This window comes from Sus scrofa, chromosome 13, assembly GCF_054392235.1.
Source record: "Sus scrofa isolate SSC_HxYL_T2T_F1_AM1 chromosome 13, Sscrofa_HxYL_maternal_Yorkshire_Landrace_v2.0, whole genome shotgun sequence".
Lineage (NCBI taxonomy): Eukaryota > Metazoa > Chordata > Mammalia > Artiodactyla > Suidae > Sus > Sus scrofa.
This window is the reverse complement of record NC_139395.1, coordinates 194,668,535-194,690,290: the sequence shown is the minus strand read 5'-3', so window position 1 is coordinate 194,690,290 and position 21,756 is coordinate 194,668,535. Positions and strand designations below refer to the sequence as shown.

At 36.3% G+C, this 21,756-nt stretch overlaps 1 protein-coding gene across 3 annotated transcripts in view; it reads right to left on the bottom strand.

Moving 5' to 3' along the window:
* Positions 1–21,756, bottom strand: part of ABCC13 (ATP binding cassette subfamily C member 13) — an 85,532-nt gene that overhangs the window by 47,816 nt on the left and 15,960 nt on the right. For 2 of the 3 annotated variants that reach the window (XM_005670294.4, XM_084991719.1), the window contains 8 exons: positions 19,862–20,039; positions 12,457–12,711; positions 9,623–9,688; positions 5,661–5,798; positions 3,732–3,878; positions 1,892–1,976; positions 1,730–1,796; positions 1,210–1,336 (listed from right to left, as the gene is read on the bottom strand). In XM_005670294.4, the coding sequence (XP_005670351.4) occupies positions 1,210–1,336; positions 1,730–1,796; positions 1,892–1,976; positions 3,732–3,878; positions 5,661–5,798; positions 9,623–9,688; positions 12,457–12,711; positions 19,862–20,039 (1,063 nt within the window). Of the gene's footprint in view, positions 1–1,209; positions 1,337–1,729; positions 1,797–1,891; positions 1,977–3,731; positions 3,879–5,660; positions 5,799–9,622; positions 9,689–12,456; positions 12,712–15,433; positions 15,719–19,861; positions 20,040–21,756 lie in introns of those variants that run through there. The other variant, XM_021070813.2, reaches the window with a different exon arrangement.

The window sequence follows — 21,756 nt, the reverse complement described above, 5'->3', positions numbered from 1 at the left end:
ATTTTCAAAACTCTAATTTAAGTATTTGTTGTAACTGATTTTAGTATCTCCCTCCCTAGACTATGAACTCTCTAAGAGGATCAGCATATCCTATTCATGTTTATTTCCCTGGTACTAAGTGCTAAGCACATAGTATGTGCTCAATAATTGCCCTGTGAAAAGAGCCAAAGAAACTGAATGAAAATAAAATCAATATGACAAGCATTGTATTTTTAACGATACTCAATGACCTAGGAAAAGTTATAGTCATTTCAATCGATAGACAAGTGGCTGAGTGTAATCATTAGGAAGAGCTTACGGAGACAGAGAGAGCATACTTAAAGTAAAAAAGGCAGTGGTATGCATTATCAGAAAAAAGTCCTAGAAATCATGCTTGATTCCAAATGAAGAAACAGTAATGCTGAGAGAGAAAAGAAAAAAAATATTTTTAAATCCCTAAAGCACTGTAATCAGGAAGATAAAGATATGAAGAAAGTTATATTATGAAGAAAAATAAAAAGATTTGGAGTTGATTTTTCCTAGGGAGAAAAACTGTGACAGCACTGGTCTCAGATCCACAGAGCTTCTCCATTGTGTCAGAAGATGGGATTAGGTAGAATTTTACCTAGGAGTTAGCTAGTTCTAAGGAAGCACTCATTAGATAGTCTAGTATTTTGAAAAAGAAATAGCTTATGAGGCATTTGTTGAATTCTTATTCTCATTGACCTTTAAGAATAGAACAAATGGCTGGGAGTAGACCTCTCCATGGTCCGAAGGCTGAAATTTAAAGTAAGCTATTAATGTTATTTCCCTGAGGTTTTTCTAGGTCGAAGATCTTTCCCATGAGCAACTACAAGATTTCTTAGAAATAGAATGGCCCTAATCACTTAGGGAACATTGCAATGAATGATAATTAGAAACCTAATCAAATTACATTATAAATCACATTCGTTTCTCTATAATTGGTTGCAATTTAGTTAATATCATCAAACAATTACCATAAGCATTCCTAAATGATTTGCTGAAGTATTTGGAGGACAGAATGCTGTGACTAATCCATCCATAGCTAATCAATTTTTGTGGAAATTTAAATGTTTGTTACAAACCAGAAATACCCATTAAATATGTGCATCTTCAATTCAATCTGATAAATTCTTATTGACACTAATGAGGTGCTGGCTGTAGCCCATTATACTAGGAGATGTGGAAAGAAAGTATTGTTGACTTTACCTTTCTTTGGACTACTCCTTTAATTTTCTCCATTTCCCCCAGAATGGCAGAAAGCACAGATGACTTTCCAGACCCAACTTGGCCTACAATGGCCACTAAGGCTCCTTCTGGAATCTTTATGTTCAAGCTGCATGACAAGAAAAGGAGAGAGATGACACAAGAAGACCCTGTTATAATTGTTTTTAATGTATATTCCTAGACAGGTCACTGTATCACTGCCCTGAGCATAATCCCTGAAGTTGCTGCTATTCACACTGTTCTACATTATTCTACAAACACCCAGTCTTCCAAAATGCCAACAACCAATGCTGCAGAGGAAATAGAAGAAATGAATAGAAAAAGAGAGAGAGAAACAACCATAAAAATGAAAGGTACAGTGAGAAGTTTTAAAAACGCCTTATAAATTCCAATACATTCATCTTCTGCTTTTAAAAGCTCTAAAAATTAAAAACATGGAGGATTACAGAATTCAATGCTAAATTTTTATTTTGGTTTTAATTTTCTCTCAACTATGACTTACTCTTTTAATACTGGGATCTCTGTTTTATCCCAGGAAAAGGAAGCATTTGTAAAACCAATGGCATGATCTAGGAAGAAAAATAAATTTAAAAATATATTTTAGAATCACTTATCTTCAGCCCAGAATTCAAATAAATATTGACTGCAAAGAGGAACGGCTGACCTCCTACGTAGTTTGTTTCAATGCTTTGAGGAAGAAGTTCTTCACTGTTGAGAAAGTCTTCCAAACGACCCAGCGATAATTTTGTCTATCAAAATAAATATAGATGGGATTTTTAGGATGCAAAAGTTAAACTAAAAAGCATTTATTGTGATTTACTGCATGATTAAATTTTTTGATACAGATTAAAGCTATTGATACAAAAATTCGGTGAGCCTAGTTTGTATTGTTTTAATATTTATAAATAAGTCCATCCATCAAGAAAGAGAACAGTTTCGAAGGTCAAAGATCAAAACAAATATTATAGGAATTCTTGCTGTGGCACAGTGGGTTAAGAATCTGACTGCAGTGGCTCTGGTTGCTGGGGAGGCACAGGTTTGATCCTCAGCCTGGCTCAGTGGGTTAAAGGATCCAGCATTGCCACAGCTGTGGCTTAGATTCAGTCCCTGGGCAAGGAATTTCTATACGCTGTGGGTGCAGCAATAAAATTTTAAAAAAAAGTCATATATGCAGAAAAGCATGAGAAGAAGAAAGAAAAATTTCTCAACATTCTATAAAGACATAATAACATAATTTAAATAATAATTAAAGAAAAATCAGTTTTTAAAAGCAATCATTTTTTTTTCTTGAAACTGACTTTCATGAAACCTCTAGTACATTTTTATTGGCTTTATGCTAGGAGATATTTATTGTTAATTAATAAGGTATAATTGGTCTGTGATTTTGTTTACTGTGTCATGTCAATATGCCAGACTGGTTCGTTTTCTTTTTCGTTTCTGTTTTTTTGATAATTATTCTCCTTATTTGTTTAGTGACAGCAGTAGCACAGCACTAAGAGTTGGGAAACACTTTCCGCTTTTGAAATTAGCAAGATTCTAATTTCAAAAGCAAAACAAAACTTTTACTCTTAGAATGACACTTTCTTTAAGTGTGCTGTGAAACAAGGGTTAAAAGCATCACATCAATGGTACTTTTATGCCCTCTGTTGGTCATTACTAGTAAAATACTACTTAAAAAATGGTATTATGTTACAAAAACAGCTTAATTGGTATTTACTATGGAATTACGTCACTTGTCTTTCAAATAATTTAAAAATTACAAGGCAAAATTCTTAGGTCTAAGATCTGGGTCCAATAAGCAAAGATTCACTCTGTTTATGAACCTAAATTTGAACTGGTGGGGGAATGCCCAGACAACCCAAACCTGATCCCCCAAAAATTTAACTAAGAACATTTCAGGGAAAAGGGATCAAGGAACTCACTTCTTGGGATTCTCTGTGCTTTTAGCAGCCTTCTACTCATTGTAGTATCTAAAGAGCCTCCAGTAATTGGAGATTACAATAAAAGCAGGCTGAACCAGATACCTCATATAGTATTTATTGGCAGCCTAATATTATCAACCCACTTTTCTCCCTGGCTTATTCATTCAGTACAAATAAAATGCTGCTGAGCCCTGGGAAAGTTCAGATCCAGCTCTACACAAAGCATTTAGTTAACATTTTTTCAACTGAAAACAGAAAATGAACCCCCGTGAGGGCATTGCGTCAAACACCACGTTTTAAAAAGCTAAATGATAGAAACTAAAAATTAGCAAAGAAAACAATATAATATATTGAAATACTTAAAAGTCATTTTGATAGAAGAAAAGCTTAGGCAAAGAAGACATGATTCCTTCCATTCTACAATGTTCTCTATTGCTCATTAATTTAGGGAGATTAACTTTGAGCAGCGTGAAACTACAAAAAGTGAAATTAAAAAAAAAAAAAAAAGAGGAAGATACAAAGTATGCAAAACCACAGACTTCAGTAAAGGAATGATTCTGTTTCAGGATACTCTGGATGTACCTGGACCACAGCTGAGATCGCTGTTGGTAAATCAAACAAAGGAAGCCTCAAAATATTGAACAAAGACATAGATGTGAACACTTTAGCGGCTGTTAAAATGTTTCCTTCATCCAATAAGAAATAGATGCCAAATGTTGCCAGAGACACCTACAAAAATAGAGATTTTTTTTCTTCAATTACTCAATGCCGACAACATGATGAGTTACAGACTCAAAATTAAGAAAGAAAATTTTAGTAACCTTTTTGTTGTTGTTTACCAAAATTCAGCACTATTGCTGAAGAACATGAAATTCATATTCAGTACAGATCATCCAATTATGTATCTTAGATAACGACATCTTATAAACATGAGGTCCAGCTGCCTTCTTTAAGACATGTCATGGAGTTTCCATTGCAGCACAGCAGAAAAGAATCTGACTAGTATCCACGGGGATTCAGGTTCCACCCCTGGTCTCACTCTGTGGGTCGGAGATCCGGCATTGCCATGAGCTGTGGTGTAGGTCACAGATGGGCTCAGACCCCAGGTTGCTGTGGCTGTGGTGTATACTAGCATCTGTATCTCCAATTTGACCCCTAACCTAGGAACCTCCATATGCCATGGGTGTGGACCTAAGAAGACAAAAAAAAAAAAAAAAAAAAAAAGACATCATATTTTCACAAATTATTCCCATTTAAAACATTAGCAGTTCATCTTTTTTTCAAAATAGATCTTTCATAAACTTATTTTCTAGTGCTGTGTGCATACATTCTGTCTCACATGTGATAATTATACTTTTTCTCTCTTAATACGAACTGAAGAAGAATAAATCATGACCGACGAGTTGATAGTTACTCATAAGTTTCATTTAGAAAACGCAGAAAGGTTCATTTACGCATGAGAATGTACATAGGACTATCATGTACATAGGACTGTGTAGAGCGAATGCTTCTTGGACGTTTTTACCAAGGTATTCCAAAGGTAAATATTGCTTTGATATTCATAATACTGCATGTTTGTTTAAATAAACAATAATACTTTAAATTATCAAACATACAGAACATCCTCTGACTCCATCACCACTGAGAGTGGTAACTTTGGTTAAAATTGATGCTTCAATTATACATGGTTTTCTTATCCTTTGGCTTTCAACCATTTCTTCATATCTTAAGGCAATTTATACTCTTTAAATAGCATAAAGTTCCCAATATTTGCCATGATGTGACAGAAAGAGAATGACTTCAGTTCTCTCCGATTTACCTACAAATACTAATTCTATAACTTTGAGGATGTTTCCAAACTACTTCCATGTCCTCTTGTGAAATGAGAAAAGTAATGCTTTATTATTGTAAGAATGAAAAAAGGCAATGCACATAACTGGTCTGATACATAGTAGAAACATTCAGTAAATGTTCCTTCCCTTCCCAACTCCATATAGTATGCCTTTGGGTCCTGTTTAAAAGAGATTCATCAGGAGCTCCCTTGTGGCACAGCAGGTTAAGGATCTAGTATTGTCACTGCAGGGGCTTGGGTTGTTGCCATGGTGTGAGTTTGATCTCTGGCCTAGGAACTTCCACATGCTGTGGGTACAGCCAAAAAAAAAAGGGGGGGATTAATCATAAAAATCAAAACACTTGAGAGCTGAAATGGAACTCTGAAATACAGGATATATGTTTTAAGAATAAAGACGGCATGTGTTCAATCCCTGAGAAATTTACAAAGTTGCATAATATTATTATGTATAAAAACATAGACCAATGAGAATGCACACACATTTTTCCCCCTCTTTAAAACTTTAATTCTCTTATCTCCATAGGTTAATGACTGTGGATCTTGAAAATTTAAATTCAAATATATAAGATTTCACTGGACACCTTAATTTCAGGTAATTTGGAGGTAAATCTGCAAGTCAAATTTGAAAAATCAAAATAGGAAATAATACACACACTCACCAAGAATGGAATGCAAGTTAATGTCAACATAGAAAATACAGCAAGATACCCAATTGATTTATGAACTTCTAATTCCTGTTCTCGATTTTCAATAATCTTCTTTTTATAAGAGGGTTCCCATGCGTAAAGTTTGAGGATCTGTAAAAATTGTCAGACAATGACTATTTGACAATCAATACATAGAAGAAATAAAAACATGGAGACAAACCAATAAAAAACACTAAAACACACACATACATAATTATAAAGGTTAAAAAAAAAAAAGATTGTACTCATAAAGAAAATTGCTACGGTCTTCAACTGAGCCAAAATATTTCCTTGAATTGTGGCTGTTGGGGAGTGCGTGGGAGGAGGAAATCACCATTTTCCCAGCCTTAAGTCTCTCTTACCCACCAATAGCTTTATTCCTGAGTCAGACTTTGGCAACATCCTAGTTCCTGGCATGAGCTCCAAAGCAGTTTCTGTCTTGCTCAATCCTATCAATTTTCTTGCTGGTCCAACTCTAAATTTTGTTACCTTCCCATCTCTTTTTTTTCACCCTGTCTTTTTAGGGCTGTACCCACAGCATAGTCATATGGAAATTCCCAGACGAGGGTCAAGTCAGGGCTGCATCTGTTGGCCTATGCAGTTGTTTGCCACAGCCATAGCAACATGGGATCCGAGCCACTTTTGCAAACTACACTACAGTTCATGGCAACACTGGATCTTTAACCCACTGACCAAGGCCAGGAATTGAACCCTCATCTTCATGGATATTAGTCATGTTCATTTCCACTGGGCCACAAGCAGGACTCCTCTTCCTATTTCTTAACAGTTAAACACCTCTCCCTGATCTCCTGATTTCTTGAAAACCAATGTCTTGTGACAGTAAGCCATTATCTGAACTGTAACTGGTATTTTGAAGTTATTTTATGAGATGGAAAACACAGAGAAGATTCGTATGGCTCACCACATCCTTTTAGAGTGAGATAGACCTACAGTCAAATTCCAACTCTAGCATTTTGTGATGGTTAATTTTATGTACCAGTTTGGCTAGGCTATGCTGCAGAGTTGTTTACTCAAATACCAGTCAAATGCTGTAAAGGTAATGTTTAGATGTGATTAAAACTTAAATCAGTAGACTTTATTTATTAGTTTTTGGATGAAGCTGGGGCATATGGAAGTTCCTGGGCTAGGGATTGAATCCAAGCTGCACCTATGACCTATACCATAGCTGTAGCAATACCAGATCCTTAACCTGTTGTGCCACAGCAGAAACTCCAACCAGTACACTTTAAATAAAGTAGAATACCTGCCATTAAATGGTTGGGCCGCATCAAATCAGTTGAAAGCCTTGAGAGAAAAAAAACAAAACAACTGAGGTTTCCTGAAAAGGAAGTAATTCTGCTTCCAGACTCAAGACTGGAGCCAACTCCTGATGGAATTTCCAGTGTTCCCTGCAGATTTCAGACCTGAGAGCCCTCATAATAATATAAGCCAATTCCTTAAAATAAATCCATGTCTGTCTGTCTGTCTATCTATATATCCCTCTTATTAGTTCTGTTTCTCCAGAGATCTCCAGTAATCTCTCACCAGGCCTGCGAACTTAGACGTGACCCTTAAATGCTCACATACTTTGTGTCCTTATTTGTAAAATGGACATGAGGAATCTTTTTTTGAGGTTTATAAGAATTATATGAGGAAACATATATAAAGTGATAAGCACAGTGTGCAACATTTACAATATGTTCAATAAATACCTTAGCTATTACCATTAATGGAGAGAGGCTTTAAGGCACCTGTTTTAAGACCCCCAAAGATGCAAATTGCTCACACCTTTAAACCATCCTAATTAATTGCCACTTGGACCTTTAACAACATTCTAGTGTATTCACTGCTAGGAGTGCTGTTTTACCTTATCTTTTTCTTTTAACAGCTGTACCTGCAGCATATAGAAGTTCACAGGATAGGGTTGAATCAGAGCTGCAGCTGCAGGCCTATGCTACAGCAGCAGCAACAGCAATGCAAGATCCGAGATGCATCTCTGACCTATGACACAGATGGCTGCAATACTGAGTCCCTAACTTTCAGAGTGAGGCTAGGGATCAAACCTGCATCCTTATGGATACCATGTCAGGTTTTTAACCTAATAAGCCACAACAGGAACTCCAGGGCTGATTATTTTAAATCTTGAACTTTGCTCAGATCTTGAAGATATTCTTTTGTTTATCTATACTGTCTTGGTCCTACTGATAATACAAATTTCCTTTTACGGCTACCAATATTTAAAACCTATGAACATATATTTCTCTCCTGTCTATGGATGCAGGGACTATCAGTTAACCCACCAAGAGGTACAAGATGCATCTGAATCATATACTTTGGGGAAATGCGATGTTATGGAATAATCTGACTTAAATTTCAGAGATATTATTGCTACTCAATTTCATATGAATAAATTAGTATCAGTTTCCTTTCAAGGTATCTTTAATCTAGCAATGTCTTTCACTTTAATACTTTATAATTTTATAAAAATTCAACCCAGAACTAGATAGCATATAATTTATTGATTCTAAGGTGATTTAATGTATACATATAATGGATATAGTCTGTGCATATGATGAAAGATGCACCAGCTAGAGGGGATGTCTTAAGCAGTTGTCAATGCTAGAAGGAAATTCCATAAGAGCTTGGCAAATTTTGTGCTTCAGAAAAATCTGACAAACTATAATCCAAGTGCAATAGGATTTGAAATTATATCCAGAAGTTCTCTAATTTTCAATGATTCAATTTAGGATGGTACAGAAGCAATATTCCTTCAGTAGAAAACCTACCTCCAATTTTGAATTTTGATCTTTTCCCATCATGCTATCATGATGCTGGACAGCCACACAATCAGGAGGGTAAACAACCAACACCTTTACAACCATTCATTAATCATAGTACCATTCTGTTTTTCACTCTCAGTATAGTATTCAATAAATTAATGAACTTTCTAACACTTTATTATAAAATAAAAATTTCTGTGTTAGATGATTTTGTGCAACCATAAGCTAATGTAGGTGATCTGAGCATGTTTAAGCTAGGCTAAGCTAAACTATGATGTTTAGTATGTTAGGTGTATTAAATGTATTTTCTTTTTTTACTTTCTTTTTTTTTTTTTCCCCTGGTCTTTTTATGACCGCACTTGTGGCATATGGATGTTCCAAGCTAGGGATCCAATAGGAGCTATAGCTGCTGGCCTATGCCAGAGCCACAGCAACACAGAATCCGAGCTGCATCTGCAACCTACACTACAGTTCATGGCAATGCCGGATACTTAATCCACTGAGCAAGGCCAGGGATGGAACCCGCGCCCTCATGGATCCACTGAGCCACGATGTGAACTCCTTAAACGTATTTTCGACTTAAGTACATTTTCAGTTTATATGGGTTTATCAGGATAAAAGCCCATTGTAAATTGAGGAAGATGTGTATACAAAAGTTCACGAGGTTTCACTCATTTTATCACAGAGAAAATGTTAGTAGGATAGGGTTGGGGCAGCTTTCCTAGGGAAAAATAATCTGTAACATCTCTCTCATAGAATAGCATTTGTATGATCATTTCTATTCCTCATAAAAGAACCCGAGTGTCTTCTTTTCACTCCCCCCATGTAAATCTGCCTTCACACTGATGGCAATGTTTTTGACCACTCTCCCCTGCTTCATTCTATCTCTTCTATCCTTAAAACAAGGAATATTTTGTGTCTTTCAGGGTATTTGTATTAAGTTGTTAATTGAAGAACAAAAAGAAAACACCTGCATTTTATTTGGCTTTATTTGAGTGCTGTTTCTTTGATAAGAATTCCTGTACATCTGAGCATCTGATCTCTCAACAGATAAACACATATCATTACTTTGATATTGAGAATGATAAAATTTCATTTACTGATTAACTTACTGCAATATTCTAAACAGTTAAAGGCATGTCCTTTTTATATTACCTTAATTCCATGCAAGATTTCCTTGAGCAATTTTATCTGCTTATCATTGGTCTTCATTTGGCTTTTCTATGTAATAGAAAAAAAAGAAAGTATATTTGATGAAAATTGCTAATACTTTAATTTGCATGGCCATAGCTATTTTTAAAAATACATTTCTTCTGTTTTATATAATATTTAGTAGAAGAAAACTATCTTATAATATTCATATAATAGTATTCTGTTGATAATGTTATAAAATAGTTATAAATAGATATTTTAAAACTTCAAAGTAAGGGGCAGTAGAATAAAAGCAAGGTGTACACTTTCCAAAGGAGTAGAAAATATTTACTTGAATAGAATAATAAAATAATATCCATACTCTACTAAAATGGGATAAAATTCTCCAAACTCTCTAAATTATATATATGTATATGTATATACATGTATATGCATATGCATTTGTAATAGCAGAAGTATCGCAAGAATAAAAATAAAAATTTTTATATTTTAATTACACTATCTTGAATGTTATTAGTACTTTGGAATTAGGGATTAAGACATATTTTCAAATACTGGTCTTTTTTGCAAATGTTATATAATTATTGTACATTTATTCAAATGTTTCATATTTATATTATTTTATACTAATTACTTGTATATTGCTTCTTAAGCATTTCCTATAATAATATTGCCACAATTATATGTAGTAATAAGTATTTGCATATCTAACAAGTGCAAGTTAACAAATTAATATCCTTTTATTTTTTTGGGGGGGGCTGTACCCATGGCATATGGAAGTTCCTAGGCTAGGCATCGAATTGGAACTGTAGCTGCCAGTCTATACCACAGCCACAGCAAAGCCAGATCCAAGCTGCGCCTGCAACCTATACCACGACTCATGGTAACGCTGCATCCCTGACCCACTGAGTGGGGCCAGAGATCAAACCCACATCCTCATGGATACTAGTCAGATTCATTTCTGTGGCTCCACAACAGGAACTCCCAAGTTAGTATCCTTAATACTGATTGTGTGATTAAAGGTATATTTTCTGCTTAGAATATTTTTATGTAGCATTTTAGTCTCTTTGCAAGTTTTAGGGCTCTAGATTAAGGTCCTGAAGTGTAATTCCATTCCTAAAAATTTGACATAATTATTTAAAATTCAGAGTATTTTTAAAAATTAGTTGAAAAGTATTCATTAACAAACCTATTATTCTAAATACTAGTGTGTTTAGTTAATTCATAATTACTTTATACATTATTTTCTAGTTCTCATCTTTGAAGACTAAGTCATCTTTTTGGTAATTATTTGAAAAATTCAGAAAATACAAAAGAAGGTGTACATTTTCAGCATCTAAATGTAGTAAAGTAAGAAGTGAAAATTTTTCCATCCTTCCGTCTTTCACTTTATAGGTAACCGTTCTTAAAAGACTGGTATTTTATCTCTAGATCATTTGTCTGTTTGTACAAATATATTTAAATCTATATTCCTATGTCTGCATTTACTTATCTCTGGCATTCCATGTGCAAAGGTATATTCACTTTTTAAAAGTGGATTAGTAGGAGTTCCCGTCATGGAGCAGTGGTTGACGAATCCGACTAGGAACCATGAGGTGTGGGTTTGGTCCCTGCCCTTGCTCAGTGGGTTAACGATCCGGTGTTGCCCTGAGCTGTGGTGTAGGTCGCAGACGGCTCAGATCCCGCATTGCTGTGGCTCTGGCGTAGGCCGGTGGCTACAGCTCCGATTCGACCCCCTAGCCTGGGAACCTCCATATGCCGAGGCAGCGGCCCTAGAAAAGGCAAAAAAACAAAAAAAAACAAAAAAAAAAAAAAGGGAGGATTACTAATATATATATACATATATGTCATGTATATATATGTCATATACACATGTTTGCTATACATATATACATATAATATATACAGGTATTTTACTTTAATTTAATTTTCCTCTAATAATGATAAATGCATTTCCATGTTAATACATACTCTTAACCTTTTATCCATTTAAAATAATAAAATAAATGTCATAAGCAATACATCTGCATCTGTGTTTGTTACTTTAACATGTGAAATCATCTGTCTCTCCCATTATGGTGTGATCTCCTTCAGAGCAGGGAACTGTGCCCTGCTCCTCCATTCCTACAGACAGTAGAGTGTATGCTATCTTGCAAATGGCAGATGTCAAAAATATATGGATAGTCAGGTAAATGAATGACTGAATGTAGAGGAATGTTAAGATTAATATCAAATGCAGTTAAGCATTACTGCCCACTGGTTACATGCAGTCACTCCTTGCTCACTTTTTAACCTACTAGCCTCCTTGCCACTCTTCAGACAGACCAAGTATACCCCAAACTTTAGGCTGTACACACACTGTTCCCTTTACTTAATATGTCTTTTTCTCGGGCATCCACATGGATGGCTACCTTATCCTGCTGATAAATCCCTGCTGATAAAGTCCCTGAGGACTTTTCAGCCCCTGCGTGTGAAATAAAATTCTTTGATACTCTTATCATCTTATCCTAACTGAACTCTCTTTACACACAGATTAATACCAGGCATCATGCCATATACCTATGTATTTACTTGCCTGACATCTGTCTCCCCCAGCAGCCCAGGGAGAGGTGGAACTTGTCAATGCTCCTCACTGCTGTACTTTCTGGCACATTGACTAGCACAAGACAGATACCAAACCAACACTGGTTAAATAAATGAATGGTAAGTTTGTATTATTTCCACTTATAACCTCTATTTTCCATATATAGAGAATTAACCGGATGGTTATTAACAACTCAAGTCAGGAAACTTAGCTTCTGTTTAACACAAGCAACATAAGACAATCATTTTCTTACCTTCAGCTTTTTCACTCTAGTTGCAACCAAAGCATTTATTGGTATAACAAACACAAGGACTGCCATTCCTCCTAACACTGCTGGACCCAACTCTTGCCAAAGGAGTGATATGGCCATCAGGATTTGAAAAGGGGCTGACCAAAGGAGATTGATGTTTGCTGTCACCTCCATAAGCTGCTGGGCATCTGCTGACATCAAGTTAATAATTTCCCCAGTGGAAAATGTCCTTCTAGAAACATTAGATAAAAGCATGGCCTGGAAAAAGAGAAGCAAAATACTTCAAGTTCTGTAGATTAGTGGGCATCTTCACAGTTAAACAATAGTAACTTTCCACTAAAAATAAAAACTGTAATATATTTAGGCAAATATGCATGATTGTTTATGCATTTGGATCACAGAATGTCAAGAGAGATGTTTTTTGGTGAAGAAGAAAACAATTATTGATCAAAATACAAAGTTTTAAAATTTACTCTGTATTGGTAGAGAGTAATGGTTGAATTTGCAAACAAATATGTTCAGCTAGAATATTCTACAATTTGTGGATTGAAAAAACTGCAAAAGAAATAAATACTATAGTTTATCTTTCCCTCCTTTCCTTGGCACCCCATAATGCTAAACCATCTAAATTTTATTAATACAAAGTACACAGGTGAATCAATAAATATCTAATGAAGGCTGATTTTTAAAAATTACATAGTCCCAATTCTTAAAGAGATTATTATTATTATTATCATTATTATTATTATTTTTGTCTTTTGTCTTTTTAGGGCCACAGGCACGGCATATGGCGGTTCCCAGGCTAGGGGTTGAATTGGAGCTGTAGCCGTGGGCCTATACCACAGCCACAGCAATGCAGGATCCGAGCCACGTCTGCAACCTACACCACAGCTCCTGGCAACACCAGATCCTTAATCCACGGAGCAAGGCCAGGGACTGAACCTGCATTCTCATGGATGCTAGTCAGATTCATTTCCCCTGAGCCATGATGGGAACTCCATTTGTTTAATTTCCACTCATTTAAAATTCCCAGTGAAATGCATAAATTACCATAAAAGTAGAGGAAACTTGGTAGAGATTATAATCTAGTGGTGGAGTCCCCCTCCACACATGTTCTGCCCACACGGTCTACATACAGGCTGACTATAAATATTAAAAAAAAAAAGCTAAGAAGGGGCATGGGAATTTAAAGAGATAAGAATACTGGCAAGGCCTTGTGGAGCAGTTAGAAATACATCTTTTCTTCCAAGGCCCAATTCTCACTTTCCCTCTGTGTATGTCATTTAATATTTGTATATTGAATTCAGTATCCTCAAGGTTAATTATTGGTAACTTCTTACTAAGGTTGATGTTTGAAATCCATTTGTTTAATTTCCACTCATTTAAAATTCCCAATGAAATGCATAAATTACCATAAAAGTAGAGGAAACTTGGTATTTGCCCTGAAAATGAGGCAAAAGTCCATTCATATGCCAAAAGTTTTAAGGAATTTCCACCACATCTATTTAAAGAGAGATAGGATTGAAACTGGGTCTAAAAAATAAATAGGATACAGAAGGCACTCAAGATATATTTATTCAATAAATGAATACTACAAATCCAGAGGAAAAGCCTATTTGGAAAATAAGAAGGCAGGGCCTTCAGTGGATCACTTCTGACACTCTCCAGCTGAAAGCCATGGGGCTTAGTGCAAGTGGGAAGAAATGCACAGACCTGGGAGGTTCACGAGGTGTCAGGATCCCTCTAAGCTCTATAGCTACTGCAGTGTTCAATCCTCATTTCATTTTGGCTACTGCCTTCTAAGGGTCCCAGTGGTGCTGATGATAAAACAGAAAAAATCCTGCTCTCACAAGAGAAAAAAAGGAAAAAATACTTGTCACTAAAACAATCTGGCTTCTAGGAGTTCCCATTGTGTGGTTCAGTGGTAACAAATCCAACTGGTATCCATGAAGATTCTTGTTTGAACCCTGGCCTCACTCAGGGGGTTAAGGATCTGCCTGGTGTAGGCCAGCAGCTGCAGCTTCAATTCGACCCCTACCCTGAGAACTTCCATATGCCACAGGTGTGGCCCTAAAAAGAAAAAAAATCAAGCTTCTAGCCATGTCTTCTCCAAATGTAGCTTTTTTCATCTGCTCTAATAAATTGCTGACCTCTTACTGTTGCCAAAGAAAGCAATGGTAATCTAAGAACAGTACTTGCTATTTAATTCAGTCTCTAACATTGTTAAAAAGAGATCTATTCATCTCTAACAGAATCCACTCCAATTTATTGTTATAAACAAATATATACTCTTTTCTCCTGCTTTTCTAGAAGGAAAAAATAAACAGTATTTGGTTTTTATGAAAATGCTAAAAGATTGGGTAGTTCAAACTAATTAACTTATCCAAGGAATCACATAAATGTCCTTCTTTTGGAAAACACACACACAACACAAACACACAACCATCACTAGCAAAGTCCATTAACATGAGTAATTAAAAAGTCTGGATGGAGTTCCCTTCATGGCTCAGCAATTAATGAACCTGACTGGGATCCATGAGGATACAGGTTCGATCCCTGGCCTTGCTCAGTGGGTTAAGAATCCAGCATAGCCGTGAGCTGTGGTGTAGGCCACAGACTCGGCTCAGATCCCAAGTTGCTGTGGCTGTGTTGTAGAACGGCAGCTACAGCTCTGATTCGACCCCTAGCCTGGGAATCTCCATATGCTGTGAGTGCGGCCCTAACGTGCAAATAAATAAATAAAGTCTGGAGTTCCCATTGTGGCTCAGCAGTAACAACCCAAATGATATCTATGAGGATTCAGGTTCAATCCCTGGCCCCACTCAGTGGGTTAAAGCATCCAGTGTTGCCGTAAGCCGCAGGCTCAGCTTGGATCCTGCGTTGCTGTGGCTGTGGCGTAGGCCAGCAGCTATAGGTCTGCTTTGACCCCTAGCCTGGGAACTCCACATGTACAGCCCTAAAAAGCAAAAATAAGTCTAACCTTTTTCTTTTCTCTGGTGCTTATGCTTAGTTTAGTCTCACTTGCTCACAGAAGCCATGTGCAAAGGCCTCATCCAGGACCCTTCAGACCAGAGCTCCTCGGCAAAACAGCTTGAAACTGGCTTCAAGGACCCTTCAGCTCCGGACTGGATACAGAGACTGCACAAGACACTCAATTCAAGATGGTGACTGCGGTGGTCCCTGTGCAGAGATCTTCGCCTGGCACTGGGATCTGCAGCCTGAACAGCACCACTGCGCCTGCGCCATGAGAACCCTGCCCTCTCCCTTCCCTGCTCCCCAGACCCTTACAAAGTAGCTCCGCCCACAGCCGCCCCTGTGCTTGCCACCTCTCCAGCTCCTAACTGGAACTGTGTCTCATGCTATTGACTGGAAGGACACTGGGCAGAAGAACCCTAACTGGGAACCCACCTGTAAGGGTTGGTAATACAGCTATGAGACCCGTCACTTTTTGAAACTTCATTTCTTTGATTGGATTATTCTCTAAAATGACTCAGATGAACCCAATATGGCTTTCAGCCTTTTTTTTTTTTTTTTTTTTTTTTTAAATGGCCACACCTGTGGCATATGGAAGTTCCCAGGGTAGGGGCAGAATGGAGCCACAGCTGCCATCCTACTCCGCGGCCACAGCAATGCTGGATCCAAGTCACATCTGTGACCTATTTTGCAGCTTATGGTAACAGCAGATCCTTAACCCACTGAGTGAGACCAGGAATGGAACCAGCATCCTCACGGACACTATGTCAGATTCTTAACCTGCTGAGCCACAACCGGAACTCCTCAAAAAACCTTTTCATTGACTGGAAATATCTTGTTTATCACTAATGGCTGACTTTATCATCTGATGATGAAATTTATTTTGCAGTTTTACATTCTCCCTCATATATAATTTGTTCCTTTCTAGACTCACTGTCATGGTCCTGGTCCATATCTTTATTTCCTGAACTGTTGAAATAGCTCTAAGGTGCTCTTTATTTCCAACTGTATCCATTTTCAATTCAACTCAATTCTATGGCTCAAATGAGTAAAAATTTCCTATAGAATTAGGGTGCATTTTAAAATATTTCTTTCAAGGTTATTATTTTTTTAAGTTGTAATTTCTTCTCTCTTACAACTCTACCTCTCCCCATTATTCTGTACATGAAACATGGCCTCTAGCTAAATTAATCTTCTCATCATTTTCTGAGAGGGCTTGTACTCATCTCTGAATGTTTTCCCCCCATTTATTTCCAACAGTAGAGCCTTTGCCTCATGCAGTTCATCATTCAGACCCATATCACAGAATAATGTGCAATATTAACCACAATATTTTTTGGACCATCCTAGATAAAATCATAGACATCATATAGTGTAGAGCTGAAAGGGCCCTAAAAATTTCTATCCCAGTGACTCCCAAACAGTGGTTGCCACACTTCTAATGAGACATGGTATATGTAGAGTGGATTCTCATAAATTGATGAGAATTATTTTTTTCAATTCTTTTACATGCCAAAAAATGTATGCTAGGATTCTCTTCCTGACTGGGATAAGTGCAGTTCTGCCTCACTGCCTCCTGACCACACTTAAGTCTATTTTAAAGGCTGGAACAGAATTTTACCAGTTTTCTTTGTACTTTTAACTACCACAATTAAAGGAAGAATAAACCATTAAATCATAAATGTAAACAGTCTAGACATGGTTGTTAAATATAAGTCAAAATTAACTGAAATTAAAATTTTACTTCCTTAGTCCTACTGGCCGCATTTCAACAGTTCAACAGCCATGAGAGACTAGGCTGTCAGGCTATGGAATATTTTTAAATCACAGAAATTTCTATTGGATGGCATTCCATGGGAAGAATGCCCGCAGACGGCCCACATTAAGCCCAGGGCTAACTGATGCTGCTTTTGAACCATATGTTGTTTCTTAGCTCTCAAGAATTCTCATGGAGCCTGCATCTGGAAGCTAACAGGTAACAGAATCTGAGTTTTAAGACCCAAAGACTCCCAAAGTGATCAAGAAGGAGACCCCCTGTGTTCTTCCCCATGAACCTTAAAAAATGATACTCCCTGAATTTTATTCCAAAGTGAACCTTAAAAAATGATACTCCCTGAATTTTATTCCAATGTAGCAGCAGTCATGCGGATGGATACAGAACAAGAACTTTCAAACATCTACCCTCCTCACTTAAGAAAGGGGTGTGAGAGCAGCTTTATCCCAGGCTAATAACAAATCCCTGATGAAGGAGGGCCTATGTCATATGAATACAGCTTGTCTGGCACCACTCCAAGAGCCAAGAAGGATCACAAAGTTAACTAAACATGATAAAAATTGGAATCCTAAAATCTGTAAAGGAGAAGGGAAATTAGCAGCCCCAATTAGGACCTCTGGAGAGTGAATGTAGGATACGAGACACAGAAGGAAGGCTGCCTTACATTAATGCCACCTGCATGTGCTATCCCAGGGCCTCCTAACCCTGAAGCTCATCATATCTTCCGCTCTTTGTTTGATGGACTTGGAATTAAATCTTAATCCTTACTGGGAAATCCACAGGATGGGCTTGACTGTGGTATTCCTTTGATCCTTGAGTACCCTTTGCTGTTAAACAATCCCTTTAGGAACAATATGGCCTCACTCCTGTAGACTCTGTTTCCTCTCCCATTATCTCCAAGGTCACTTTGCCTTGAAAAGTTCTCACCCACACCACTTGGTTTTCCTTTTTCTTTCTTTCCTTCTTTCTCTTTCTTTCCTTCTTTCTTTTTTCTTTCATTTCTTTCTTTTTTTTTTTTTTTTTAATGCCCGCACCTATGGCATATGGAAGTTCCTGGGCTTGGGGTCATACTGGAACTGCAGCTGTGGGCCTGTGCTGCAGCCACAGCAACACAGGATCCAACCCATATCTGCAACCAATGCCAAAAGTTGTAGCAACACCAGATCCTTAAGCCAATGAGTGAGGTCAGGCCAGGGATCAAATCCACATCCTCACGAATACTAGTTGGATTCTTAATCCTGCTGAGCCACAATGGGAACTCCAGATTTTCCTTTTATTTCTTACAGCTTGCTCTAATGTCCACTGTATTCTATTCTTCTATGCTTGTAAATCCACCCAAACCCCATACCTAAACTCTAGTACTTCAATCAATGGATGATATCCTGTTCCATGAGTACCATATATGGAAAACAAGTGTTAGCATTTAAACTGATTTGTAGACTCTTCAATATCTTTTCTTCATATTTGGATTTCTCAGAATTTACAGCCTCTAGAATTACAAGGAATCACAGCCTCTCTCACCCTGTATCTAGGCTATGTTGTACTGCTGTGAGTTCAGTTACATTTCCCAGCTCAAACAGTCTTGGGTCATTGCAGAATCTCTAAAATCACTCTGTGCCTCCATTTTGGCCTAATATGTCCAAATGGCTTGTAAAACTCATGCCCAGGTCAGCCAAAATTATACTTCTTTCCACTTGCACTAACTCTACAACTCTTCAAAGACTATTTAAAGAATCCTTTCTATGCAAAAACTTTTCCTAACTGCCCAGACATTGTAGATTTCCTGATCATCTGGTCACTTATAATATCTGCATTTACTTCCACTCAGTTATTATGTACAGTAATAGCTCTCCCCAATTTCTTGGAGGCAAAGGCTCATTAATTCATTTATTCAGTCTTCCAACTTTTATAAATATTTATAAAAGCCATTCTTTTAATGACAAAGGTACAACAGGTAAATAAGTTCCTATTCTAAATATGAAGAGCCCACAACTTATAGAGAAGCACAGAGTAAGAAAGTAATATACACTCATTGATTGAATAACTCAGTGATAACTATAAGAGGGTGGAAAATCTTTAAATGCTTACAATTATGATGTAAAAAGTATTCTGGATGGCAAAGTGTTGGTATTTAAAATTATATTTCCCGGAAAGGAAAATCAAACTTTAGGCTTATGCTAGGTATAAGGACCAGACAGGTTTGCCGTAGGGAATAGGACTTAGAATGAAAGAGAAATAAATAATGATTATATAGAGAAGGATGGCTCTGTTGCATGAAAAAATAGAGTAGAAGAGGAAGAACAAGGTAGTATGTAGAATGAAAACAATCATGGAAATGAGAAATTCATTGATGCATAAATAGAGATAACCATGAATACATTCAATTCCATTCACTTTCTGAGGAGGAGGTAAGTGGCATACCAGTGGACAAAGAACATCATTTAATTTCATGGATTAGAGTTAACTAAAAGTCTGGGGGACTATAGGGAGAGGAACATATAGAGTAATTAATGCAACCAATATTTTACAGCAAAATAAGTGTAGATTCAAACAGCACACGAAGAACTTTTTAGCATACACTTCTATCTTTCAAATTCCCTTATTCTAAGGCATATAAGGATACAGGCCACTTAGAAGTTGAAAATTTCTTAAATCTTTTACCTTTTTGTAGATCAATCCAATTACAGCTGTCTTAATCTTTGCTGAAGTGAGTATGTTAAAACGTTGGTATTGCTGAAGGATGAGGGTTTGCAAAAAGACTACAACAAAAAGTGCCAAAGCATAACCATAGCCACTCCAGCCAAAATCTAGGCGACGTTCACAGAAAATGATCATTTGCCTGAATGTCATATGCAAATTGAAAAAAGGGAAGAAATATTAAACACCTGAAGTAGTTGAGTGCTTATGCAAATTAAGTGCTGTCAAAAATGTCACACACACACACACATACACACATTCTTGCCTGCTCTTTTTCTCTACACGTCCAATTTGGTATCCTTCCTCCTTTACTTTTACGCTATAAAGCACATACAATCTAGAATTATTTTCACAGGCTTGTGGGTAGGTGGTTATTTTCTAGTTTTCATATGGTAATCTCATCAATAATTAACTGCTCTGGCCTAACTTCATCATGAAAGTTGAGACACAGAGACATTTAAAACTTCTTTGTTTTTTTTCTTGAAATTATGCATTTAATTAAAAATCAGGAAAGATAACAATTAGAACTTAAGTAGAGAATCTCTCTGCATGGCAAATAGACTGTTTCTTTAAAGACCTGAATCATATCTCACGTCATTATTATGTTTATCCATATCCAATTTCCCTCTCTTCTTCTTTACTTATTTCCTCTTTTTTGTAATATTTTTTTATTTTGTTCAATTTTATTTTTTTCATTTTTAAAAGCTTTATCAAAGTATAGTTGATTTATAAGATAGTAATAATTTCCATTGTACAACAAGGTGATTCAGTCATACATATACACACTCATCTACTTATTCCCTCTGAAGTGTGATAACAACACGGTCATCATGATTTAGGTCAATGTGGGGCCGAGCTAGACAATGGGGATGGTTCTAATCATCCAAGTTTCAATCCATTTTCTTCACAGTTTGGACAGCTAATGGGAGTACACTTAAAAACACTTCATGTTGCTTGAATTGCTTTATCAACCAAGTATTTTTTTTTTAAAGTATCTTTATTAAAATTGTGCCATAGAACCAAATACATACCAGTGTCTCTAAAAATCCTGTTAAAACATTCTGTCACTAAAAATTACTATTTGGAGTGTTATATATTCTCAATGACAATATTAAATTATTCCAAAACCCACACAAACATACACAACAGAAGGTTCTGTATTTTTAGTTGATCTCTAACAGATGCCATCATTGGGTTACAAAATTGTATTTACAAAATACCTTCTTAGTCTCAGAATTAAATTTCCTGAGAGAGGAGCACTATCCTTCTTACTGTGGATACTTCTGTCAATTAGAGTTTTTACTTTCTCAAAAAATCTAACACCTAAATGATTATCACCAGATACCATATTAATATGGAAATACTAAAGATCGTTCCAGGAAATACTATAAATAATATGTGATCAAGATATGGTAAAGATTGTAAATCTATATTCATGACATCAGATACAAACACTCATTTTTTTGGTTTGACTGACATTAGAATAAAATTTATGTTAATGAGAAGAAAAAGTAAGCACCACAATCAATAAGAAATACATTTCTTCTACTAGTAAATTAATAAAACTACTATTTGGAAATGTTTGATTATTACATGAGACATGATGATATGACAATGTATTTATTTTGCATCCCTAAAAATAAAAATAATAGTGTATGTATATGTATATGTTAAGTATATATGTGTCTATATGTATATACATATATACATGTGCATATACATATGCATGTACAAATATACGTGTATATGTATATACACACATATATATCAAAATGAGTTTCAAAATATGTTTCCTCAGGCCCAAATTTTGATCACACAAATTCACAAAATTCCTTCTGATGACTTAATTTTCCCCAATG